We start from the raw sequence: 21,704 nt of genomic DNA on the forward strand, positions 1-21,704 counted from the left end.
AAAACGAAGTGTGCTAGCGCAAACCGAGATTGTTGTATTCGCTTTTGTCCCTTTATGTTTTAATATTGTCGTTAACTATGTTCGATAAATTCAATTACGATAATTAAACATATCGAATATAAATTACAACAGTTTAAACATGAAAGCATTTATTTTAACTTGATCCCTCAAATCACTAATATCTGTCATGCTTATTTCTCACCATTTACCTGATCAAATTTATATTTGAATTTATAAATATAATATAGAGACCTTGTTTTATCATTTCTCATTACTAAACTTTAAATTTTTATCTTTTACAATTAAGTCCCTAATAACAAGTGATTCAAATTTGATTCAAGCTCGATTCTATACTTTCTACCACATTTCTAACATACTCTTACCATAAACTAACTAACCTTTAACATGCATAAATCTAATCTCTTAACATCCAAGTTCCTAACACATCCAACAATGGAAATTAAGAGTCCATCAAGAATTTAAAGGAGAAAATTTTCTTCCCTCTAGATTTTTGGTTCGGCAATGGGGAAGAACTAAACAAAATTTCTTTCTTCCCGCTCCTAGCTTTCACGCGAGGAAGAAAAGAATAAGGAAAGTTTTCTTTTTTGTTTCTCTTTCCCACTACCATATAATTTATATTAAACAAAAGTAAACCCTTATTAATCAATGGTTAAAAGCCAATTAAGATATGGTTAGTGCTAATGGACCGCAATGATCATGACTTGCCACTAACCATTGATTAATTATGGGTTAATTTACTTTAAGGACAAGTTTAATTACTAAACAAGGACCTGTTCAAAACTTAATCAAATTTATTCGTTTGGTTCACCTCGCAATTTAGTCTCTGCACTTTAATTAACAACTGATCTAATTTAATTTCATTTAATAATTCGACCCTATAATTTCGTATTCAATATATAATTATTCGGTTCAAAATTTCGGCTAATTCAATTTAAGAAATCCAGCCTTGAAACCAAATTTTTTGATATTATTAAAAACCGAATCGTTACAATAAATTTAATTGTTGATACCCTCTAGAAGGCTTTGGATTAATCGATGTGCCCGATGAGCTCCGTTGTGACAACGATGACCTCTCATTTGATCTTGGCCTTGGCTTTGCTCCTCGCTGATGGACTTGCTGGATGTGGATACAACAACCCTACTTGTATGGGCTCCTCCAATCACTCTCATTCCTCTCCCTACTTCAAGCAGAGGTGGCTGGAGTTGTGTCTAGGGTTGGTCTCCTTAAGGATTGGAGTTCAGACCTTAGAGACGACTTTGTTGGAAGAAACAACTACTAACGTCGAATATTAACTCTAAACAGACGTGAAAAATATAAAAAAATATGTACATACATTAAATTTACTTTACAAAATCATATCTAAAATTAATATTTTAGCCTTTTATCACACTATTTTTACAATAATATTAAATACTTGAGGTCTAAAACTACATTTCTCAAAAGACATTTTAAAAACAATACAAAACCAAACCTAAATATCAGTTTTAATATAAATTATTAAAAACTACTTGAGGAGGTGTTTACCTAATAATTTCATTCAATACATTTTTGTTGTGAGCAGAAGCAGCGAACAAAGTGAAGAATAAGGGCTTCAAATTCTTACTGGGCCTACATTAACCCAACCCTGAAATGCTCCCTTAATCACAAGTCCATTTTTAACTGTGTTGAGATTTTCATTGAAACTCTCGCATGCTCCATGTTTTCTCTTAATTCTCCCAGACCTCGTACTCCAATTTCAAGACTGTTTAATCTATGTTTTAAACATCCGAGTTCTAACATTCTTTTAACCATTTATTGGCATCAATTATATATATCCTAGTTGCTCCTACATTAAATACAATGTCCCTTTTAATGCTACTCTTAAATTTCCATAGCAAATTAGTCCACTATGAGAACTGCTGGCATTACACCATTATCCTTCTAAAGTTTAGCACCTTATTAGAAGCCTTAGAATATAATATTCCCATTGTTCAATACTTCATTTCACCCCAGCATGTATAGACCAAAAAACCGCACCAATTGGCCATCAAAGGCACAGCAGAAGAAACCAGCTCCAGCTGCAGAGGAGAGGGAAAAACGAATGTAGACACGTACACGTGATTTCCATACAAAAGACATAAAACTAGGACACAACAACCAAGTCAGCGGCTCCAAACTTTTGTTGGCTGACTCCGTCATTATCAGTCAGCCTAGCTAGCTGGGTAGGCCAAGGACCACATCACCTCACCACTCCCTATCAGTCTCTATATAATCCCATTGTCTCATCTATTTATTTCTTCCCATGAGCTCACATGCAAGACTGATGAGCTCCACAACGGGGCCCGGGCGGCGACCTAGTTGGTACGTGGTGAATTGCAGACCAGGTCCACATATGGGATACCAGTCAATTAATGAAGGTAGTTGAAGATTTTAGGAAGTAGATGGGGGAATTTAAGAGGGTCTTAAATGTGACAACATCTTCACAAAGACTGTAATAAATGTTATCGAGATTGTTGATGACTTCATATAGGAGCCTACTGTTTTCTTTTTACTTCCTCTTTGATAAATTTGAGAAAGATTATGTTCCTATTGGTCCCATTGTGAATGCCTTAACTACTCCCTAGTGTGTGTTTTTCACTGTTTCTTTCCCATTATACAAGTTATATAGTACATGGTGATTTTAGGATGTTTCTTCCTTTAGTTTCTGTAGCAAACGTAATACAATTTAAAATGAGTTGATGTAGTTAGTACAAAAACTGTCCAGTTAATTAAAAAATAAATAAGTTAATGTAAACTTAGATGGCTTGAGATACAGATAAGGTGAGGATCAACTAATTAATTCGTTGGCTCTGACACTTACACAAGTACCGCTACATCAATGCTAAAGCTAAAGCTAAAGCACTACTACCAAATATTTACTCTACAATAATACTCTATTTTCTCTCAACAAAAATGGTCATAGTTTATATTCTTAAGGTCAATTTTAAATATTTTAATTAATTAAAAATCAAAATGAGACAAAAGGAGAAAATAATAGAAGGGAATAAATATGATATTGATCTTGGAGTTTGGCTATAGGTATAGGGTGTTTGGATCCGTTGTAGTTGGCTGCATGGGACCACCCCTCATGACTTGCTTTTATTACAAGAATTCTATCGTTCCTGGCAATCAAGCTTTTAAGGTAATTGATAAATGGTTAAATGTAGTTTTAGGTTATCAACTAAGGTCATCTTTTCGGATTTTATCTGTACTTATTTGGATTGTAGCTTTCATGGATATTATAATCAGTAACAACCAAATAAAAGAGACTGAAACATGAGATGACAAACCCAAAAGAGAAAACATGGCTCCTTCTTCTTCTCCTTCATCTTCTTGTTCTGCTTCTTCCTCTAAATCTCCTCCTCCACCTCATCAGTCCCCTTTTTTCACTCCAGTAAGTTCCTTTTTTCATTTTCTTATCATTATTTGGGTATTTTCTTAAAGGTTCCTCGTTTTGGCTGATGAAGTAGTTTGATTTTCTTTTTGGTTTGTGGAACAGATTCAAGAATGTGAAAGGGAGGGACAAGAAGATGGTGGTACTACCCCAAACGTATGCAGGGACAAAGCGGTGACCCCAAAGCACTTCGCAACGCCCCTCCATGCTAAAACCACTGCAAAATCCAACGCCAGGAAACGTCACGAGTCTGCTGGAAATGGTGGTGATGGTGAAGATGGCTCTGTTTCTTGCAACAAGTGCAGGCCTCACTCCAGGGAGAAGATCTCCGTGGTTCCTTTAGACAACAACAATGGAGTTAACAAGCATTCCTTTTCCATGGCAAGTCCTAATGGGATATTCAAGTCCATTTTCCATTCTTTAACAAGAAAGAGTCCCAAATCAACTGATGTGTTTACATCCAGAGAAGAGCAGTGGAGAATTGCTGTCGCTGAACTCACACACAAACTTATTCAAGCTACAAGAAAGAGAGATGAAGCACTGCTGGAAGCTTCGAGGTTGAAGCACTCCATGGCTGAGCTTGAGAAGAAGCTTGACAAGCTTGAAGTTGACTGTCATAATTTGAAGTCAGGTCTGGGTGAATGTAACAGCAAGTCTCCTTATAGAATGGGTAAAGCTCATCATCCTCATCAAGATAGGGTCATTAGAGCTAATGAAAAAGTGATTCAACAATTCTTGATCTCTGTCTCTGAAGCTAGGTCTTCCATCAGACTTTTAAGTAGATCACTCAGCATGCAATTAAGGCACATGGGTAGCAAAGTTTGTGAGAGGATATCTCTGCTATTACAACCTTATGATATAAAGGTTTCCCACTCGAAGAACCCCAAAAGCCTTCTTCTTTATCTCGAAGCTTTGTTGAGCAATGCTTTCTTCGAAGATTTCGAATCCGTTGGGTTTCGGAAGAATGCTGTGAACCACATATTGAACCCCATCGATCGTTGTGAAGCCAATTACGGGTCTTTCAATAACTTACAAGGTTTAACATGGGAGGAGGTCCTGAATAAAGGGACGAGATATTTCAGCGAGGAGTTCAGCAAGTTTTGTGACAGGAAAATGAGTGAGATCGTGGCTATGTTGGGATGGACCAGAGCTTGGCCGGAGCCATTGTTGCAAGCCTTTTTTGTTGCGTCAAAGAGTGTGTGGTTGGTGCACCTTTTGGCCAACTCGGTGCACCCTGGCTTACCAATCTTCAGGGTGGATAAAGGGGTAAGGTTTGATTCACTATACATGGAGGACATGGGTGGTGAAAGAGCCATGAAACTGGTTCCGAGCATGGTTCGGATCATGATCACACCAGGTTTCTATGTCTATGGGAACGTAATCAAATGCAAGGTTATTTGCAGGTACTACAACAACCTGGATACTAGTTTAATCAATAAGGGCTTAACCCCATCCCCTTAGTGTTGTGAATTTACTTTTGCACTTTGTAATATTTTGGTGCTAATTATGGTAATGTGATAGCATAAATTATCTCATGATATGAAAAAGAAAGAGCAAAGTTGAAAACCAATGGCACATGTGGATTGGATGAGGCTTTTGGATCTTCCACTGTTTGTTTGTTTGTTTAATAGTATCAGTTAATGGTCAGTTTATTGTCCAATTCCAAATTCCCTTCTCTCCATGGAAATCGGGATATGGGTACTGCCAAATTTCCAGCCAGAACTGTGTCTGGATATTTCAAGATATATTGTTTTAAGAAAACTTCCAATCCCAAAATTATTAACTATTTAAGGTGGAGGTAAGGTTAGGACAAAGAGTTGAAGACCACTCAACACAATGTTTGAAGGGCATTGTCTCTAGTGATGCAGAGAGCAAGAGGTGAAAGAGTAGATTATTCCCTATTTGAAACATCCTTTGTTTATTTTCTATCTGGCTGTGATTTGGGGTCTGTTGTTTGTCCATACTCCATGGTCAAAAGCAATTTAGAATTATATCTTAATAGGGTGAACATTGAGCTTAAGTTATATAATCCATTTACCTCTTCTCTTCTCTTCTCTTGTCCTTCTTACGTAACAAAAAGAAGAAGAAGAAGGAAACAATTCTATTTATAATTGAGCTACTCTAGATTCAAGGATACAATTTAAATTATATTGACAATCGATATTAAAGTTTATCCACAATATTTACCATGGTAACTTTAGTTTTATTAGAGTGTTCCATTAGGCCACAAAAACTTCAAGTAGCTGAGTTTTTTCACTTGTTCTATAAATCAGATTAGTACAAGGTGATCAAATGCACTGTATTTAATCACTTGACCTCTATAATACGTTCTGTGTGCATTTGTCACGAGTTTTGATCTGCAGATTGTAACATTAGGCATAAGACCAGAATTGGAGTTGGAACCCTCATAAATCATTTACCATTAGACCATTAACATTGTGGTAATTTAGTACCAATTCTACATAAAAGGATATAAGCTAAAGTACTAAAAAAGCCTTTCAAAAATAATTCGAAAATTAATTGGGCCTCTGATTAAAAATTGTAATCAATTGGATCCTTCGAATTGTTATTTCTGTTAAAGTCCTTGATGGACTATAAAGTGCTAACGTGGCGGCTAACATGGGAAAATGTTGATGTGAAGAGCTTAATTAATTTTCTTTATTTTAGGAGGGCTTAATTGATTTTTAATTATTTTAGGAGAGCTTAATTGATTTTTAAGGATTATATGAAGTTTCTCAATAAATTATATATTTTTTAAAATATTAAAATATTTTAGAAATTATAGAAAATTATATAAAAATAACTAAAATGAAAAACGAAAATATAAAATTTTTAGTTAAAAGCTATAAAAATATTATAATTTTTTTTTGAAAATTATAGAAAATCTATCAAAATTATTAACTATCATAAAGTTTTAAAAAAATATAAAAACTATTAAATTTTATAAAACATTATTAATATGTTATGAAATAATGATAAAAAATTAGAAATGATAGAAAATTATATAAAAATAATTAAAATGATAAAAAATCTATAAAAATTAATAAAAAGTTATAAGAACTTTTTGAAAGTATAAAAAGTTGTAAAAATTTTAAAAATATATAAGGAAATTGTATATATATTTTTTATTTTGAAGGTTTCAATTAGATTTTAATGGGATAGCTTGAAGTATGATGGTAACTAGACTTAGATGGGGTGTTGAGTAAAGCACTTGAGAAATAATAGATTGAGAGTTTGGTGGTTTAAGATGAGTGATAAGTAATGATTTTAGTTGAGGAGAGATGACCAATGCACGTTGATAAGGATGGTTTATGGTATGATGTAGGGCATAATGTGTAGGAAAACAAAAAAAATGAGTAGTAATTTTTATTAAAAAATTAAAATTTATTAGAAATTACTAAAATATTATAATTTTTTATAAAATTATAATAAAATACAAGTTATAAAAAATTATTAAATGTTATAAAAAATTATTAAATTATTGCTCTTTTTATAAATTTTTATTATTTTTGAATTCTTTTATATAATCCCTAAAAATCAATTAAGCCCTTCTAAAATAATTAAAAAATAAATTAAACCCTCATAAAAAAAATCAATTAAGCACTCCAAGTCATCGATTTTCCACATCAGCCGTCATATCGGCACTTAGCAATTCATCATGGCCTTAATGGAAGTGACAATTCAAAAGGCTCAATTAATTGTTATTTTTGGATTAATGGTCCAATTGCTTGCATTTTTTAACTAAAAGCCTAATTGATTTTCGAATTATTTTCGAGAGACTTTTTTAGTACTTTTAGCTGAAGAAATAATAACATTAAAAATGCATTGTTGGGGCCTCCTTGACCTTGAGAGGCTTTTACGATAAAGCTTCTATAACACAAGCACTCCATTGGCTAGTATGAAAACGAATGGACCAGTGAAAAATGAAAGTAATATAAACATGACGCACATGCATAATGTGCTAAAATATACATACAATTAAGTTTTAATATGTGAAAATTATATATATTAAAAAAACACAAACACGACATTGTTATGCTAAATATGGACGAATTGAGACATAATATATACAATTGAAAATAATTAAAACAAATAATATGAACACGGTATCAAATTTATGAATGCATTAAAATATACATAAAATTAATTAATAACATAGAAAACTTCAAAAGTAAAAAGAAAATAAAATGAATGTGTAGATACAATTAATAAGGTTTAAAAAAGTTAGATAAATAATTGTATTATCATCCAAGGAGTAGATAATTGTTACAAATCTAAATATAAAGTTAACCAATCAAAACACGTCAGCTTCACTAGACTGCAATTTCTTTTAACAATTTCATTATAAGGTTTGGTTATATTTGCTTTTTTAGATGTAATGCCTATAACTATCAATAACTTCTTCTAACCTTTAAATTAGAGGATAATGTGCTTTAGCGCATTCGAACTCACGTCCTCTTGTACTGATAATACTATCGATGCCAATCAAATTAAAATTCAGTCAGCACAAAATTGCAACCTTTTAAATTGTCTTTTGTTACTCTCATCGTGTATCAAGTACACATAGGCACACCAAGCACGCTTCGTGATAAGTGTAAGAAGAAGTACCTCTTTGTAGATCATATTAGAAAAAAGTGCATTCAAGAAACAAATGACTTCTACTTTCTGTTTCCCTCTCACACAGCTTGCATCTTCAACATCAATTCCTCTTTTTAAGTAACCTGTCTTTCGTTGGCAAACTATCCAGTGCTTTGGTATATATATGCAAAGGAAATCAGACCAATTTGTGCCAGACCACCCTATCCTTTTGAACACGTATTTTAGAAACTGAAATTAATAAATTCTGAATTGGAGCAGTTCACTTTGAAGTTTCAGGATTTTCCTCCAAACCCAACTCATATTGGGTCTAGGAACCATCTACCAAAAATAAACATCCTTCGGAGCATAACTCCTCAACCAAGCAATCTAGATTGAACCCTCACCAGTAAGCACCTGAGGAATTAACTTCAATTACATGCTTTATTCCAACTCTCCAAGTCTTTCATACCCAAACCATCTTATGCTTTTAAGAAGAAAATATGACTCCAACTAATTTGAGCCCCCTTAGCAGCCACATCCTGTCACACACACACACACACACACACACACAAAAAAAAAACTCTTCCCAAGCTGATTAATCTTCCTCAAATCTGATTTAGGCAAAATGAAGTGGTTACTCCAAAATTTTTGAATATTAAAAATAACATACTGAATAATTTGCATTCGTCTAGCATAGCTATGAAAACCAACACACCAATTCGAGATTCTGTTCCTAACTCTTTCAATCAAGGCTGCACAATCTTACACTGCCACATCCCTAGTAACTAAGGGAAGACCTAAGCAATGACCAGGAAGCTTACTCTCTGTAAAACCTGTAACAAATATGATCTCATCCATAATACCAGTGGCAATACCAAAAGCAAAGATTTCACTCTTGGCAGAATTAAGTAGAAGACCTGAAATCAAGTAAAATGGACTTAAAACACTCCAAATACCAACAACGGATTCAAGAGTTCCTCTAGAAAAAAAACGAGAAGATTGTCAACAAAACACAGATGAGTCAGTTTAATCTCGTGGCATTTAAGATGAAACTGAAAAACTCCATTAGCATCAACAACATCAAGAAACTTAGAAATAACATTCATGGACAACACAAACATATAGGGAGAAAAAAGATCTCCCTGCCCGATGCCTCTTTTGCCTTTAGAGAAACTATTCATCCCACCATTAATGGAAATAGAATACCTAGGAGTAGTAAGGAAAACTTTAATCCACTGAATAAACAAAGTAGGAACATCCATAGCTTTCAACACCGCAATAATCATCAACTCCTAGCTGAGAGAATCAAACACCTTTTGTAGATAAATTTTCAACGCACATCTAGAAGATAATGAACATCTATTGTACCCTTTAACTAACTACTACGCCATAAGAATATTATCTGAAATGCTCCCTTTTTTTACAAAGGCACTTTGGCTTGGAGAAATCATAGTAAGAAGATACTTTGTAAGTCTCATCACCATGATTTTAGTGAAACATCTATACATCTTCGAACAACATGAAATGGATCTATAATGTTTCACATGATTAGGACTAGCAGTCTTAGGAACCAGGACTGTAGAGGATGGATAAGGTCAAGTCTGTTAATACAACCACAAATAAATTTATAAGAATTAAATAGTACACACGACAAGAAATAATGTGTGAAAAGGAATAAATAAAAGGATACAAGAATTTACGTGGTTCAATTTTAAAGACTACTTCTATGGGCAAAGACGACAATAAATTTCACTAAAAGAAGAAGATAAAGATTTTAAGTGTTTTGATACTCAAAACACAACTTTAAAAGTTTACAACTCACACTCAAAAGATACCCCACAGCTATTATACAATTGCTCTCAAATTAGCTATTCACTAGTTAATTCACTCTCAAAATCGACTTGTCTGATGACTTAAAACTAAGGCCAATTTATACTAATTTGCATGGTATTCAAGTTAATAGCCATTTAATATGGCTTGACAATCGGAACGTCAAATTTCTTTGCAGCCTTTGGTGCACCAATTTGGTGCATGAAAATCTTGATTTTTAGGGGTTTAAAAGCTTATGACTGCGAGCGAACTTCTGACATGGTTTCAGTGCTCCAAATTGGAGATATAATTGTTGACTTTGGCTTGGAAATTCAAGCCACATATAACAAGGACAATTGTCGTCGAGTTAAAAGCAGGAAAAAGTTCCAACATTATAAAGAAAAACACGAAACAACATCAACTAGATCAGCCCCAACCACATTTCAAACTGTAAAAATAGAATGTCGGTAATGACAATATATCGCAAAAAAAAGATAAATAAAAATAAAGAACATACAAATTTTTACATGGAAATACTTTCGAGAAAAAAATCACGGGCAGAGGAGAAAAAAATTCACTATATTGAATTCAAATAATTACAAGAGTAGATTCGACTACATCTCTTTATAGGTTAAAAAAATCTAATTCTAATCAAAGTCAAATATGTTATGCTAATAAATGCTAAATATATTATACTAGAAGAAGATATATTTTGTTTAACTTGACTTGTAAATAATCCCTTAGAATTTAAGTCACACAAATTTAACACTAACAAATTTGAGAAAAAGCAAAGTAAACTCATCTGGACCTGGAAATTTATCATTCCCCTGTTCAAACATTGAATCCTTAGTTTCATCAGCCATGACCACTCTCTCACCAAATCCTCTTTAGCATCAACAGTAAAAGAAAACTAAAGTAACTCTTGCAGCATTTGAATTGAAACCCCTGTTATCAGCTACATCTATAAGCCCTTCATAGAACTTAACAATCTCATTTGGAATTTGTTCATAAGATTCAAGATGATTGTCATCATCATCCACCAAAACTCTACTTGATTGCTTCAATTCTTTTGTTTAACAACAACCATAAAGTGAAAAAATTTCGTGTTTTGATCTCTTTTGACCATTAAATACTAGCTCTTTGCTTATAGAAAGCCTCTCTCCGCCTCTTCCAAGTCTTAAAGACCAGCCCTTAATCTACTTGCTCAACATTCCAGAACTTACATTTGATGATAAATAGACTAATTAAAGATCCTCTATTTCCTTCCTTTTCATTATCACCCTAGAAAAAAACACCAACATAATGAGAGTAATTAAAACTCCTCAGCACCTTTTACAACCTTGTGTTTAAGAAGCAGTCGATACATAGGATTACCCAAAATTGGTTCATTTCAGGACTTTACACAGTAGACATAAACTCCTTGTTTTTACCCAAAAATTAAAAATTTGAAAGGCTAGGAGGGAAGTGGACTAGTTTGCTAAACCAAACATTTGCTATACAATAATAAAAAAACTCTTGTAGACAAGAATTCCACCATAGAATGAGACACATGATGAACCTAATAAGGATTTAATAGCACTTTATTCGCAAGAAAATTATCTTTCTGATGATTAAACCACGTAAACTTGGGACTAAAATAAGGATTCCAGCACTCCCAATTTGGCAATACATAACTTGGAAACCTTTCATGTAAGAGGAGACCAATTGAGCCACCACTAAAAATCAAAACTTTTATCAGGAAAAATAAATGCATTAAAGTTGCCTCTTAATAACCAAGACTGATTGATTATTCACAATAATTGAGCTCCTAACAATGGGCTTATTACTAAAAAATCCCTTTTTTTTTTAAATTTACCGAAATAAGCCACTTTTTTAATTATTTACCGGAATGGGCCATTTTCCGCGAAATCGCGTCCACGTCAGAGCGATGTCAGGGTACGCACAGGAAATCGAGTCCACGTCAGCGCGATTTGCTGACGTGGAAGGAAATCGCACCCTCTAGGACGCGATTTGCTGACGTGGCATGAACAGTGTGTTTTTAGCTTGGAAAACTTTGAAAGGTCATAACTTTTGGCTCGGTTGTCCGATTGAGACAAATTTTTTTTTGATTTAAAATAAATTTTCGAGATCTTCGTGCTGGAAAACTGCTTAGAGATGAATAGGGACTAATTTGTAAAGTATAATTTGTTAGTTACGAGTATAGGGACTAAAGTGTAATTATTTCAAAATTAGCACGAAATTTTTGTATTTAAGAATATTTGAATGTTATGGAAGGGTGAAATTGAATTTGAATTGAAAAACAAAGCTTAGATTTGAAAATATGACTATTTAGGTTTTAGGGACTAAATTGAATAAAATAGAAAACTTTAGGGAACTTCTCAAAAGTGGAATGAGCTGACTTATACCTATAACAGGATGATATAAGACAATTCTGTAAAAAAATATTCGGTGTTTACTTCAAATAAATGAGGAAAATAACAATTTGAATGTTTCAAAATTCAATTTTAAACCGAAAAAATTAAAATTTAGGGGCAAAAAAGGATCTTTTTCGACGAAAACTTCAGCAAACCGCCTTCGGCTGTTATGGCCTTTCAAAGTTTTCCAAGCTAAAAGCACACTGTTCATGCCATGTCAGCAAATCGCGTCCTAGAGGGAGCAATTTCCTTCCACGTCAGCAAATCGCGCTGACGTGGACGCGATTTCCTGCGCGTACCCTGACATGGCGCTGACGTAGACGCAATTTCGCGGAAAATGGCCCATTCCGGTAAATAATTAGAAAAGTGGCCTATTTCGGTAAATTTAAAAAAAAGAGAGCTTTTTTTAGTAATAAGCCCCCTAACAATATCATCATTATAATCATGAACTTTTCACTTTAAAAAATATTGACTCTTATTTAATTAAATATTACAATAATAATTATGTGAATCAAATTAAAATTTGAATACATTTAAAAAATAATTGACAAATTATTTTGTTAGTGTAAAAAAGGACAAACGAAACGGACCTTTTCCCAAACGGAGGATATCGTAAAACTCAAGGAAACGAGGAAACTTCCCAACAGGGAAATACAATTACGATCAACAAAGGCAAGCGATCGATGTCATAAAAGTAATTTCATATTCACGTCGACCCCCGGTCCATTACCTTTCCTAGTCCCAAACGGGATCGCCAAATAAATATATTTTTGCCGTTTTTTAAATAAAGAAAAATAAAATCCCATAACATCAACTTGCCCTTTTCCGCTTTTAACTTGTTTAATAAAAATAATCACAATTAACTTCGATTTGGCAAAAGGGAAAAATAGCTCCATTTCCTTCCCCCTCTTTTGTTTGGTTCCCTTCACCTTTTCTCCTCTGATTACTCTACGATCTCCTTCACCCCGGTTCTCCATTTTAACGGATCGGTTCATCGGAGATTTCAGAAACGATGTCGTATTCGGATTCTGATTCTTCCTCCGCCTCTGGCGACTACAAGAATTTCAGGCAAATCAGCCGTGAAAGTTAGTCTTTCTTCATCTCTTTGCTTAAAGTTTCTTTTGCAATCCAATTTAAAGTTCTAATATCAATATTCTGTAATCGTTCTGCTTAATCTATCTCGTTTGACAATTGTTCGTACTAGTTTGACTTAGTCATAAAATTTCAACTGCATATTCTTCGGGATTAATTTGTCAGTTAAGTTGATTCTCAAGGACTAATTCTGTAGCTAATGTTTTTCAGATTTGACTGAGAATAAGCTTTTTAGGAAGTCCTCTTATTTTCATAAAAAAAAGTTAATTGAAAATTAGAAGGAAAATTTGGAAAAAGAAAAAGGGGGGGAGGGGGTAAGATATCGTGATTTTTTTTCGTAACTAAAATGCGTAACTGTATTTTTCTTGATTTTTTGTATAAAACATGGATAAAAAATGTCGAATGACCTGGACATCGAACAATGCTAACTAAAACCTAAATTTAGCGACGTGACTGTGCTACATGCTGGCACTATTAGCATTTTCTTTCTTTTTTTCTTTTTAATGCAATACCTGCTTCTACCATACCCCCAACCCTTATGTCATAGGAAAATATGTGCTTAAGTGCACTCGAAGCCACGTCCTCCTTGGTGATCTAGTTGTTGCAATGGTAACAATTCCGATTTCCAACCGAGCGAAAGACTTAATCGGCAGCATTTTCCTATTTTTTGTTGCTGAGAACCATTTTAATCATTAATCAACATCTTTCTGGTGACTAGAAGAGAGACTTTTTGTATGAGCTATGGTTGCTTATACTGTATAAAGAGTATCCCACTAACTTTCTGCTACAAAATTATGCATAATATGAAGAAAAGAATAAGTTAAAGGTAGACTTTGGGAACTTGAATTTCAAAAGTACTGTAAATTGAGGGTTAATGCACATACAAATGTAATATTCAAGATTATTTCTCAAATTTATGGATTTGTTGTACGCCTATTTAGTAGTGAATTTGAAATTCCCTGAGTAATTTATGAATTTGACAAATTCATGCTTTTTATACTTTCCAAATATACATTAGATTGGAAACCAACTAATTTATTCATAAGGTATGCATTTCAATCATACAATTATATAGTAAATGAAATGCAAATCCATATTTTCAAATTCATAATCCAGAAATAACATAAAATTAGTTGTGATTTTTGCACATTGTAGAAGATTAGGGATGTTTGACCAGTATAGTTGAGGCATATGGTTGTTAAAAGTGAGGTGTCCAACAGTTAGAAATGCCACTGCCCCTAGGCAAGTCTTTTATTGACTAGCGAAAGTTTTCTGCCTGGGCTTCATCTAGTGTTTACTGTTCCTTTTCTTTCAAGGTTATTATATTATTTGGACTTTGTTTTATTTTTTATTGCTTTTTTCATGCATTCTTTAAGCATGATCTTGTTCCTGACTAATTTGCGCCTGAGTTTAATGTTTTATATATAATTGATGCATATAAAGGATTATTACATGAAATGCTTCGTTCTGCAAAAGTGAAGGATTCAAAGTCTACTTGGAAGGTATGCTAACCATCTTGTTATTCTTTTTGGCCATTTATTGGCTGGCTCTATTTATTGCTATTGTTTTATTAGTTGCTAGAAATGCCATTTTTATATCTCTTGTTTTTCAATCCCTTCTAAGTAGGTGTTGATCATGGATAAAGTTACGGTTAAGATAATGTCTTACTCTTGCAAAATGGCTGACATCACAGCAGAAGGAGTTTCACGTAAGCCATGTTTCTTTTTTATCTTTTTGTAACTGTTGCATAACAATTGGTCTCTCAGGGTGTAGAATTAAGCTGAATCTTAAATCTTGAAGCCTGAAGGATCATTTTCTCCAGCTACTTTAATGATTCTAGTCTTGTTGTGCAGTGGTAGAAGACATATACAGGCGTAGGCAGCCATTGCCATCGATGGAGGCTATATACTTCATTCAACCAACCAAAGAGAAGTAATGTATCTTCCTTTTACTATTAAGTCTTTAACTAGTGTATTTTCCATTTTGGACTGGGTTTTATGTGCAGATCACATTTTAATCCATTTTCTTCCTACACTTATTTAATTTTATATTTACAAGAGCATAACAAGTAGTCCATTTTCCAACAGTTGCAAACACCATATTGAGCATCTTTCCTGTGTTATGTCTACATTCATAGTCTTGACTACCTATATCTTAGATGAATTCTTAGTAAAGTTCCAATATCAGAAGCTAACCTTGCTATATTTTCCAATTAAAAGTCTCCCCCTATTTAAAGATGCTTGCATGGATGTATGCCTTTTGCAAGATGAAGTTCTGTTAATCAGTTTTAAGAGAGCCATTTATGTGAGACTTATATTCCATAGTGTAACATAATCCTATTATTCCTTAGTCCATGTGTGTGTTTTCTCACCCTTATTTCTGCCCTTGTTTACTTTTGCAGTGTTATTATGTTCTTATCAGACATGTCTGGAAGGACACCCTTATATAAGAAGTATGTGCAAGACTTACTAAATAAATGTCCTTATATTCACGGTTATGTATCCTGAATTCTGAGTATATTAAGTTTCTGATAAACTTTTTCATTGGCATGTGGAAAAGGGCATTTGTTTACTTCAGTTCACCTGTTCCAAGAGAATTGGTTGCACACATCAAGAAGGATTCAAGTGTCTTGCCTCGCATTGGTGCATTGAGTGAGGTTAGGTTTTTGTTTTTCAGATTGGCCATTGCTTGAAGCATCGATTGCAAACTAGTCACATTGTTTTGTCTTCCCCCCCCCCTCCCCCCGGCCCTTCCATTGATTGCTGAGCTGTCAGTAGGTGCTCATTGTTTTTTGGCTGGCTTATGCAGATGAACTTGGAGTACTTTGCAATAGATAGCCAGGTATTTTTTTTGGTCTCTAAGTTGAATACCATACAACAGACAGATTGTCAGAATTAAAGTTGCACAAATTCAATTGAAATAGTGTTATTTTTTTAGCTTATATGAGGAATTACGTGGTGCCTTCATATCATTTTGAGAATCAATGAATTTCGGTTTGCTTTGAGCTTGCATAAAAATTTCAAGGTCACATTTTGAGATGCAAATTTTGGTTAAAAACGAACAATATGAAAGCCTTTGTGGTTTAAGCTTGAAAAACTTCAGTTGAGGAATAAGTATTATATTTATATGCTTTTATATAACCGCTGACATGTCATATCTTAGGGAAGGAGATTGTTTTCTAAAACTTTAACCTCGATTTTTAAGCAATGTCTTTCATGGCAAACTTATACGCTATATTTATAACTCTCTAGTCAAGCTTATATGATCAAACTTTGTCTAGCTAGTTGTTTCTCCTAATGATGTTAGATTGGTAATGGCTTGTCACATTGTTATCAACTTAACTTTGTTTTTCTTCACTACAGGGTTTCATCACTGATAATGTGAAGGCTCTAGAGGACCTTTTTGGTGATGAGGAAAATACTCGCAAGGGTGATGCATGTTTGAATGTGATGGCTACCCGCATTGCTACAGTTTTTGCTTCATTAAGGGTATATGCAACGGTTTTTGAATCTTGATTCTCAAATGCATGGAACATTTTCTGAGACGTGTTTATTTTTCAGGAGTTTCCTTTTGTTCGATACCGGGCTGCCAAGTCTCTTGATCCAATGACCATGACTACTTTTCGTGATCTAATTCCCACCAAGCTTGCAGCTGGAATCTGGAATTGTCTTGTGAAATATAAATCAATTCCTAACTTCCCTCAGAAAGAAACATGCGAGTTGCTCATTCTTGATAGATCTATAGATCAGGTTTTCATATTAATATTGGTTGCAAGTAATGACATCTGCATTGTATATTTGTCCAGTTTTCTTATAACAAATGGTTTATTTCATATCTAGGTTGCTCCTGTCATACATGAGTGGACTTATGATGCCATGTGCCATGATTTATTGAATATGGAGGGGAATAAATATGTGCATGAGGTATGCTCCATCAGATTCAATGTGTGTTCTTAAATTCACCGGGAATTTTCTTTTGGTTTCTGTATACTAAGCAAGTGTACTGTTCAGGTTCCAAGCAAAATAGGAGGCCCTCCTGAGAAAAAGGAGGTTCTTTTGGAGGAGCATGATCCAATATGGCTTGAGCTTCGCCATGCACATATAGCAGATGTATGTATGGTGCTTTTGTACCTTCTACACATGACCTACATTTAACCTTTCATTTCACTCAAGTACCAATATTGGATATTTTTCAGAGAAGTCAAATTGGCTTTTCAAAAACAAAAAACAAAAAGTAATAAAATACATCTCAAATTAGAGGTGCATATAAGATCTTGCCTCCCATTTATAAGGAAAAACTTGAATAAAACTGAACACATCTGTGTATGGACCATATCCTTGTCCAAAACCCCTGAGTCTGATCGACATAGCATTTCATGTTAAATGCTGATTGACCCTTGGTTTATTGTTAGGCTAGTGAAAGGTTGCATGAGAAGATGACCACTTTCATATCAAAGAATAAAGCTGCACAGCTTCAACATGGTTCAAGGTTTGTGTAAATGTTGGTTTTACTTTGTTTTATTCTAAAGAATGAAGTTCTAGGGATGTTGTTTCACCTTGCACTTTCTGATTGTTTCATCATGTCGTGATCCATTTGATAGAAAATTCTTTCAATTGAATTTGAGTCTTTATTTTATGGTCCTATTTTCAGTATTTGATTATTGAAGCTGATAGTTTTCAGCTCAATGATTTATCTACCTGGTCATAGTCATTTGCAAAGATTTCACAACAAATTTCTAATACTGAAATGCAACTTCTGACAAATTGAGTTAAATATTCTGTATCTGATGAAGCTATAACATTTTCTACTTACTGATCCTATTTGAAAATTTTAGCTATGACATGACTCTTGTTTCACTTGAAATTCAAATGTATTTATATTATAGAGACGGCGGTGAAATTTCAACAAGGGAACTACAAAAAATGGTTCAAGCATTGCCCCAATACAGTGAACAAATTGACAAGCTCTCCCTTCATGTAGAGGTTAGTTTCTTGTCCATTTGAAATCATGGAACTATTTGCCCCTGATTTCTGAATTGGTTAGCAATGAGAAGCTATCTTTCTTACCAGCCATTTCTTACCTACCTTTTTTGAGTTCTTTGAACATATTCTTTGTCACTCTTTCATTTGAATTGCTAGATATTACTTTTTGATTCGTAATTAGCTCTGTAGCATCTCTTTTTCTTTTATCCTATATTTCGTTAGTCAATATCCAAATTTTATTAAAGCCTTCTACGTGAAACTAATAATTCACATACTTGGATGAGTCATGGGAGTCTTCACTTTTTATCTGCTCAGACTCTACATGTGTTGCCAGACTGATACCATCTCATTTCGGAAATGAATGCGCACTTAACTTATTAGTTGTACCTTCTTTTCATTTCAAGAACAACCAATGTTTGCCTAAAAAGGATGATTGTTAATGCTGTCAAGCTTTTTTTGTTGCCTGACCAATTTCAGATGTATGAATCAGAATATCTTATAACTGAAAGAGAATGTACCTTATTATCAAAGACATATTGTAGGATCCATGGTTTCATGCTGGTTTGGTTTTATATTTGCAGATTGCTGGAAAAATAAACCGAATAATCAGGGAGCAAGGGCTTCGAGAACTTGGGCAACTGGAGCAAGATCTTGCTTTTGGTGATGCAGGAATGAAAGACGTAATTAAATTTCTCTCTACTAATGAGGTAAGAACTTTTACAAGTGTAAATGGATGTATTCTAATTTGTTAATGTTACTAAAAAATAGAAATATCACTTTTTGCAGGTAGCATCTCGCGAAAATAAGTTGCGCTTATTGATGATTCTAGCTGCCATTTACCCTGAGAAGTTTGAGGGTGAAAAGGGTCTTAATTTAATGAAGGTTGCTTTTATTTTCACTATTTTTGTTCTTTCTGTTTCATCCCCACCCTTCCCTCGTCCTTTCCTACTACAAGATTACAAGAATATCCTTTTCATACAGTGTTTGGTAGGAATGAAAGAAGGAAAGGAGGATGAAAGGAAAAACTACTCTTTTCTTTCCATCATTTCCTTTAAATTAGGAAGGAAATAGTCAAATAGGTGACAGGAAGTAAATGAGTACATTTAGACCCTTTCTTTTTCTTGTAATTTCAGACATTCCAAATGTGAAAGATACTCTTTCCAAATTTGGACCTCTATTTTCCATTATTCTTACCAAACACAATGAAGGAAAAATAACGTTTCTTCCTCTCCTTTTTTCTCTTTCCTCACCTTTTCCCCTTCCCTCCATTCTTTCCTTCCTACCATAGTATGGACGAGGTCAAATTGTTAACAGATAGCTAATTATAGTTATCAACCAAATGCTTTAACTTTTTGTCAGTTAGCAAGACTACCACTTGAGGATATGACTGCTGTGAATAACATGGCATTGCTTGCACCTCCATCAGAGGCCAAAAAAAGTTCAGGAAGTGCTTTCTCTTTGAAATTTGATATGCATAAGGTAACCTTTTGGTTGTTCAATTCCTGCTTATGGTGGTTGATCTGGTGTTGCTATTTACTAGTAAATATGGGTTCTTTTCTTCTTTCATGGTCCTTTGCTTGTGAATTGCCAGAAGAAGCATGCAACTAGGAAAGACCGCAGTGGTGGGCAAGAAACATGGCAATTATCTCGCTTTTACCCTATAATAGAGGTGAGACAGAAACACTTCTGTGGCATGCTTTTCCAATGTATTTAGTTTTATACTATGTCCAGATTGCAGAATGCTATTTAATTAATGAGTGCTTCTCAACTTAACCCAATAAATTTGTCTAAGGCGGTGTATTATATTTCATGTGTTTCTAAATCTTTCAACGAGAGTATTTTTTGCAATTGTCTTGTTATATAATCGATTCCTACAGGCTAGATCTTTCAACAACTTATCCAAAAAGAAAGTAAAAAGATGATCTTGCAATTTTCCATCTGACACTTTAGGAGTTCATGGCAGAACAGCCGGTAACACATGGATTTGTTTGTCCATTTTCAGGAGCTTGTTGAAAAGCTTGGCAAAGGAGAACTATCAAAGGATGATTATCCTTGCATGAATGATCCTAGTCCAACTTCCCATGGCACATCTCACACTGCATCTGTATATGAAGCTCCAGTTGCTCATTCCATGAGATCAAGGAGGACACCAACATGGGCTCGGCCTCGTGGCTCCGATGATGGGTATTCGAGGTCCTGACCATGTCAATTACCTTTATACTCATTATCACTTTTTTCCCCATTGCTGTATCTGCCAGTCAGGACCAGCAACCATTTCCTTAATGCTATTGCTTTCCTATTTCTATGTGATCTTTGTTTTAATGTTTTTTTCCTACCTTATCTCAGTGATTCGGTACTAAGACATGCATCGAGTGATTTCAAGAAGTTCGGCAAACGCATTTTTGTGTTTATAGTTGGTGGAGCTACAAGATCTGAGGTAAGAAAAAATTAAGATATCCTTCCCCAAGACAATGTGATTATATTGTTAAAATGATTGAGCATTTCTGATACTATTTTATCTCCTAAATGTCCATGTACAGCTAAGAGTCTGCCACAAGCTTACGGGAAAGTTGAATAGGGAAGTTATTTTAGGCTCAACCAGTCTTGATGATCCTCCACAGTTTATCACGGTATTGAATTTCGAACGCCAAAATTATTCTCATTTCTACTTGGCAGATATTCTTGGCCCACTAACTTTTTATTTGTCATGATATTCAGAAAATGAAGCTGCTGACAGCACACGAACTGTCTTTGGATGATCTACAAATATAAAAGCTGGAGTAGGAAACTAGGAATGTGCTTCTTTACTCCATCCTGATTTGATTTGTAATCATAGATTGTGTCATGCCATTTCATTCTTACCCATTTTTTAACACTATAATGAGAAATGCCTGCCCCTTCTTGATTGTTCATTGGGACTTGCCTGTCTGGCATTCGTTGTCATTAGCGTCGGAGCTTCATTCTGGGTTGTCTATTGTAATTGATGCACAGTAAGAAGTAACCAAGAAATTCGCCTGTATAAAATATTTCTGTTGTTGTAATTGATAGAAATAACTCTACTGAATTTTGGAAACATAAAAACATTATTGAAGCCTTATCCCATTTTGTTTACCAAAGCCCCAAATTATCTGGATTTATCAGTCCGTCCAGGATGGTATATCCCTCCGAATAATAGGATCCCTACACCCTAATTTTTCCATTTCCAGTTCAATAGACATTTCTTAAAGATGGTGTTCAGTTCTAATTTAAATTCATCTTCATCTCTAAGAATATGTAGACAAGGGCAAATGGACAAATGGATCATTTAAGAATCTGCCCATAACCCATTCTGGTTGAAGCAACTAAAATTAGATCTAAAAAGCTGAAACTGAATGGAAGAGATGAAGATTGTGGAA

General features: G+C 34.2%; 2 protein-coding genes across 2 annotated transcripts; both read left to right on the forward strand.

Annotated features, from left to right (window-relative positions):
- Window positions 1-3,172: 3,172 nt before the first annotated feature.
- LOC107946956 (IRK-interacting protein) lies at window positions 3,173-5,004 on the forward strand. Its single transcript, XM_016881466.2, has 2 exons — window positions 3,173-3,434; window positions 3,540-5,004. The coding sequence occupies exons 1-2, from the start codon at window positions 3,345-3,347 to the stop codon at window positions 4,893-4,895; spliced, it is 1,446 nt and encodes a 481-aa protein (XP_016736955.2). The 5' UTR covers window positions 3,173-3,344; the 3' UTR covers window positions 4,896-5,004.
- An 8,025-nt stretch (window positions 5,005-13,029) lies between these two features.
- On the forward strand, window positions 13,030-21,350 carry LOC107946957 (SNARE-interacting protein KEULE). The gene is made up of 21 exons (XM_016881467.2): window positions 13,030-13,320; window positions 14,771-14,829; window positions 14,954-15,035; window positions 15,181-15,259; window positions 15,729-15,779; window positions 15,887-15,983; window positions 16,136-16,168; window positions 16,690-16,815; window positions 16,888-17,076; window positions 17,167-17,250; window positions 17,338-17,436; window positions 17,739-17,815; window positions 18,213-18,309; window positions 18,891-19,016; window positions 19,096-19,191; window positions 19,669-19,788; window positions 19,901-19,978; window positions 20,312-20,502; window positions 20,656-20,746; window positions 20,850-20,939; window positions 21,028-21,350. The coding sequence occupies exons 1-21, from the start codon at window positions 13,248-13,250 to the stop codon at window positions 21,079-21,081; spliced, it is 1,992 nt and encodes a 663-aa protein (XP_016736956.1). The 5' UTR covers window positions 13,030-13,247; the 3' UTR covers window positions 21,082-21,350.
- The last annotated feature ends 354 nt before the right edge of the window (window positions 21,351-21,704 follow it).

The sequence above is a fragment of the Gossypium hirsutum genome, chromosome D12 (genome assembly GCF_007990345.1).
Source record: "Gossypium hirsutum isolate 1008001.06 chromosome D12, Gossypium_hirsutum_v2.1, whole genome shotgun sequence".
Lineage (NCBI taxonomy): Eukaryota > Viridiplantae > Streptophyta > Magnoliopsida > Malvales > Malvaceae > Gossypium > Gossypium hirsutum.

What these genes read in the sequence shown, in the direction of transcription:
- LOC107946956 (XM_016881466.2), top strand. Translation starts at nt 3,345, where the DNA reads ATGGCTCCTTCTTCTTCTCCTTCATCTTCTTGTTCTGCTTCTTCCTCT. An exon ending in AGTCCCCTTTTTTCACTCCA is followed by an intron (nt 3,435 to 3,539) that starts GTAAGTTCCTTT and finishes TTTGTGGAACAG; the next exon opens with ATTCAAGAATGTGAAAGGGA.
- LOC107946957 (XM_016881467.2), top strand. Translation starts at nt 13,248, where the DNA reads ATGTCGTATTCGGATTCTGATTCTTCCTCCGCCTCTGGCGACTACAAG. An exon ending in CAGTTTTTGCTTCATTAAGG is followed by an intron (nt 16,816 to 16,887) that starts GTATATGCAACG and finishes TTTATTTTTCAG; the next exon opens with GAGTTTCCTTTTGTTCGATA. An exon ending in ATCCTCCACAGTTTATCACG is followed by an intron (nt 20,940 to 21,027) that starts GTATTGAATTTC and finishes CATGATATTCAG; the next exon opens with AAAATGAAGCTGCTGACAGC.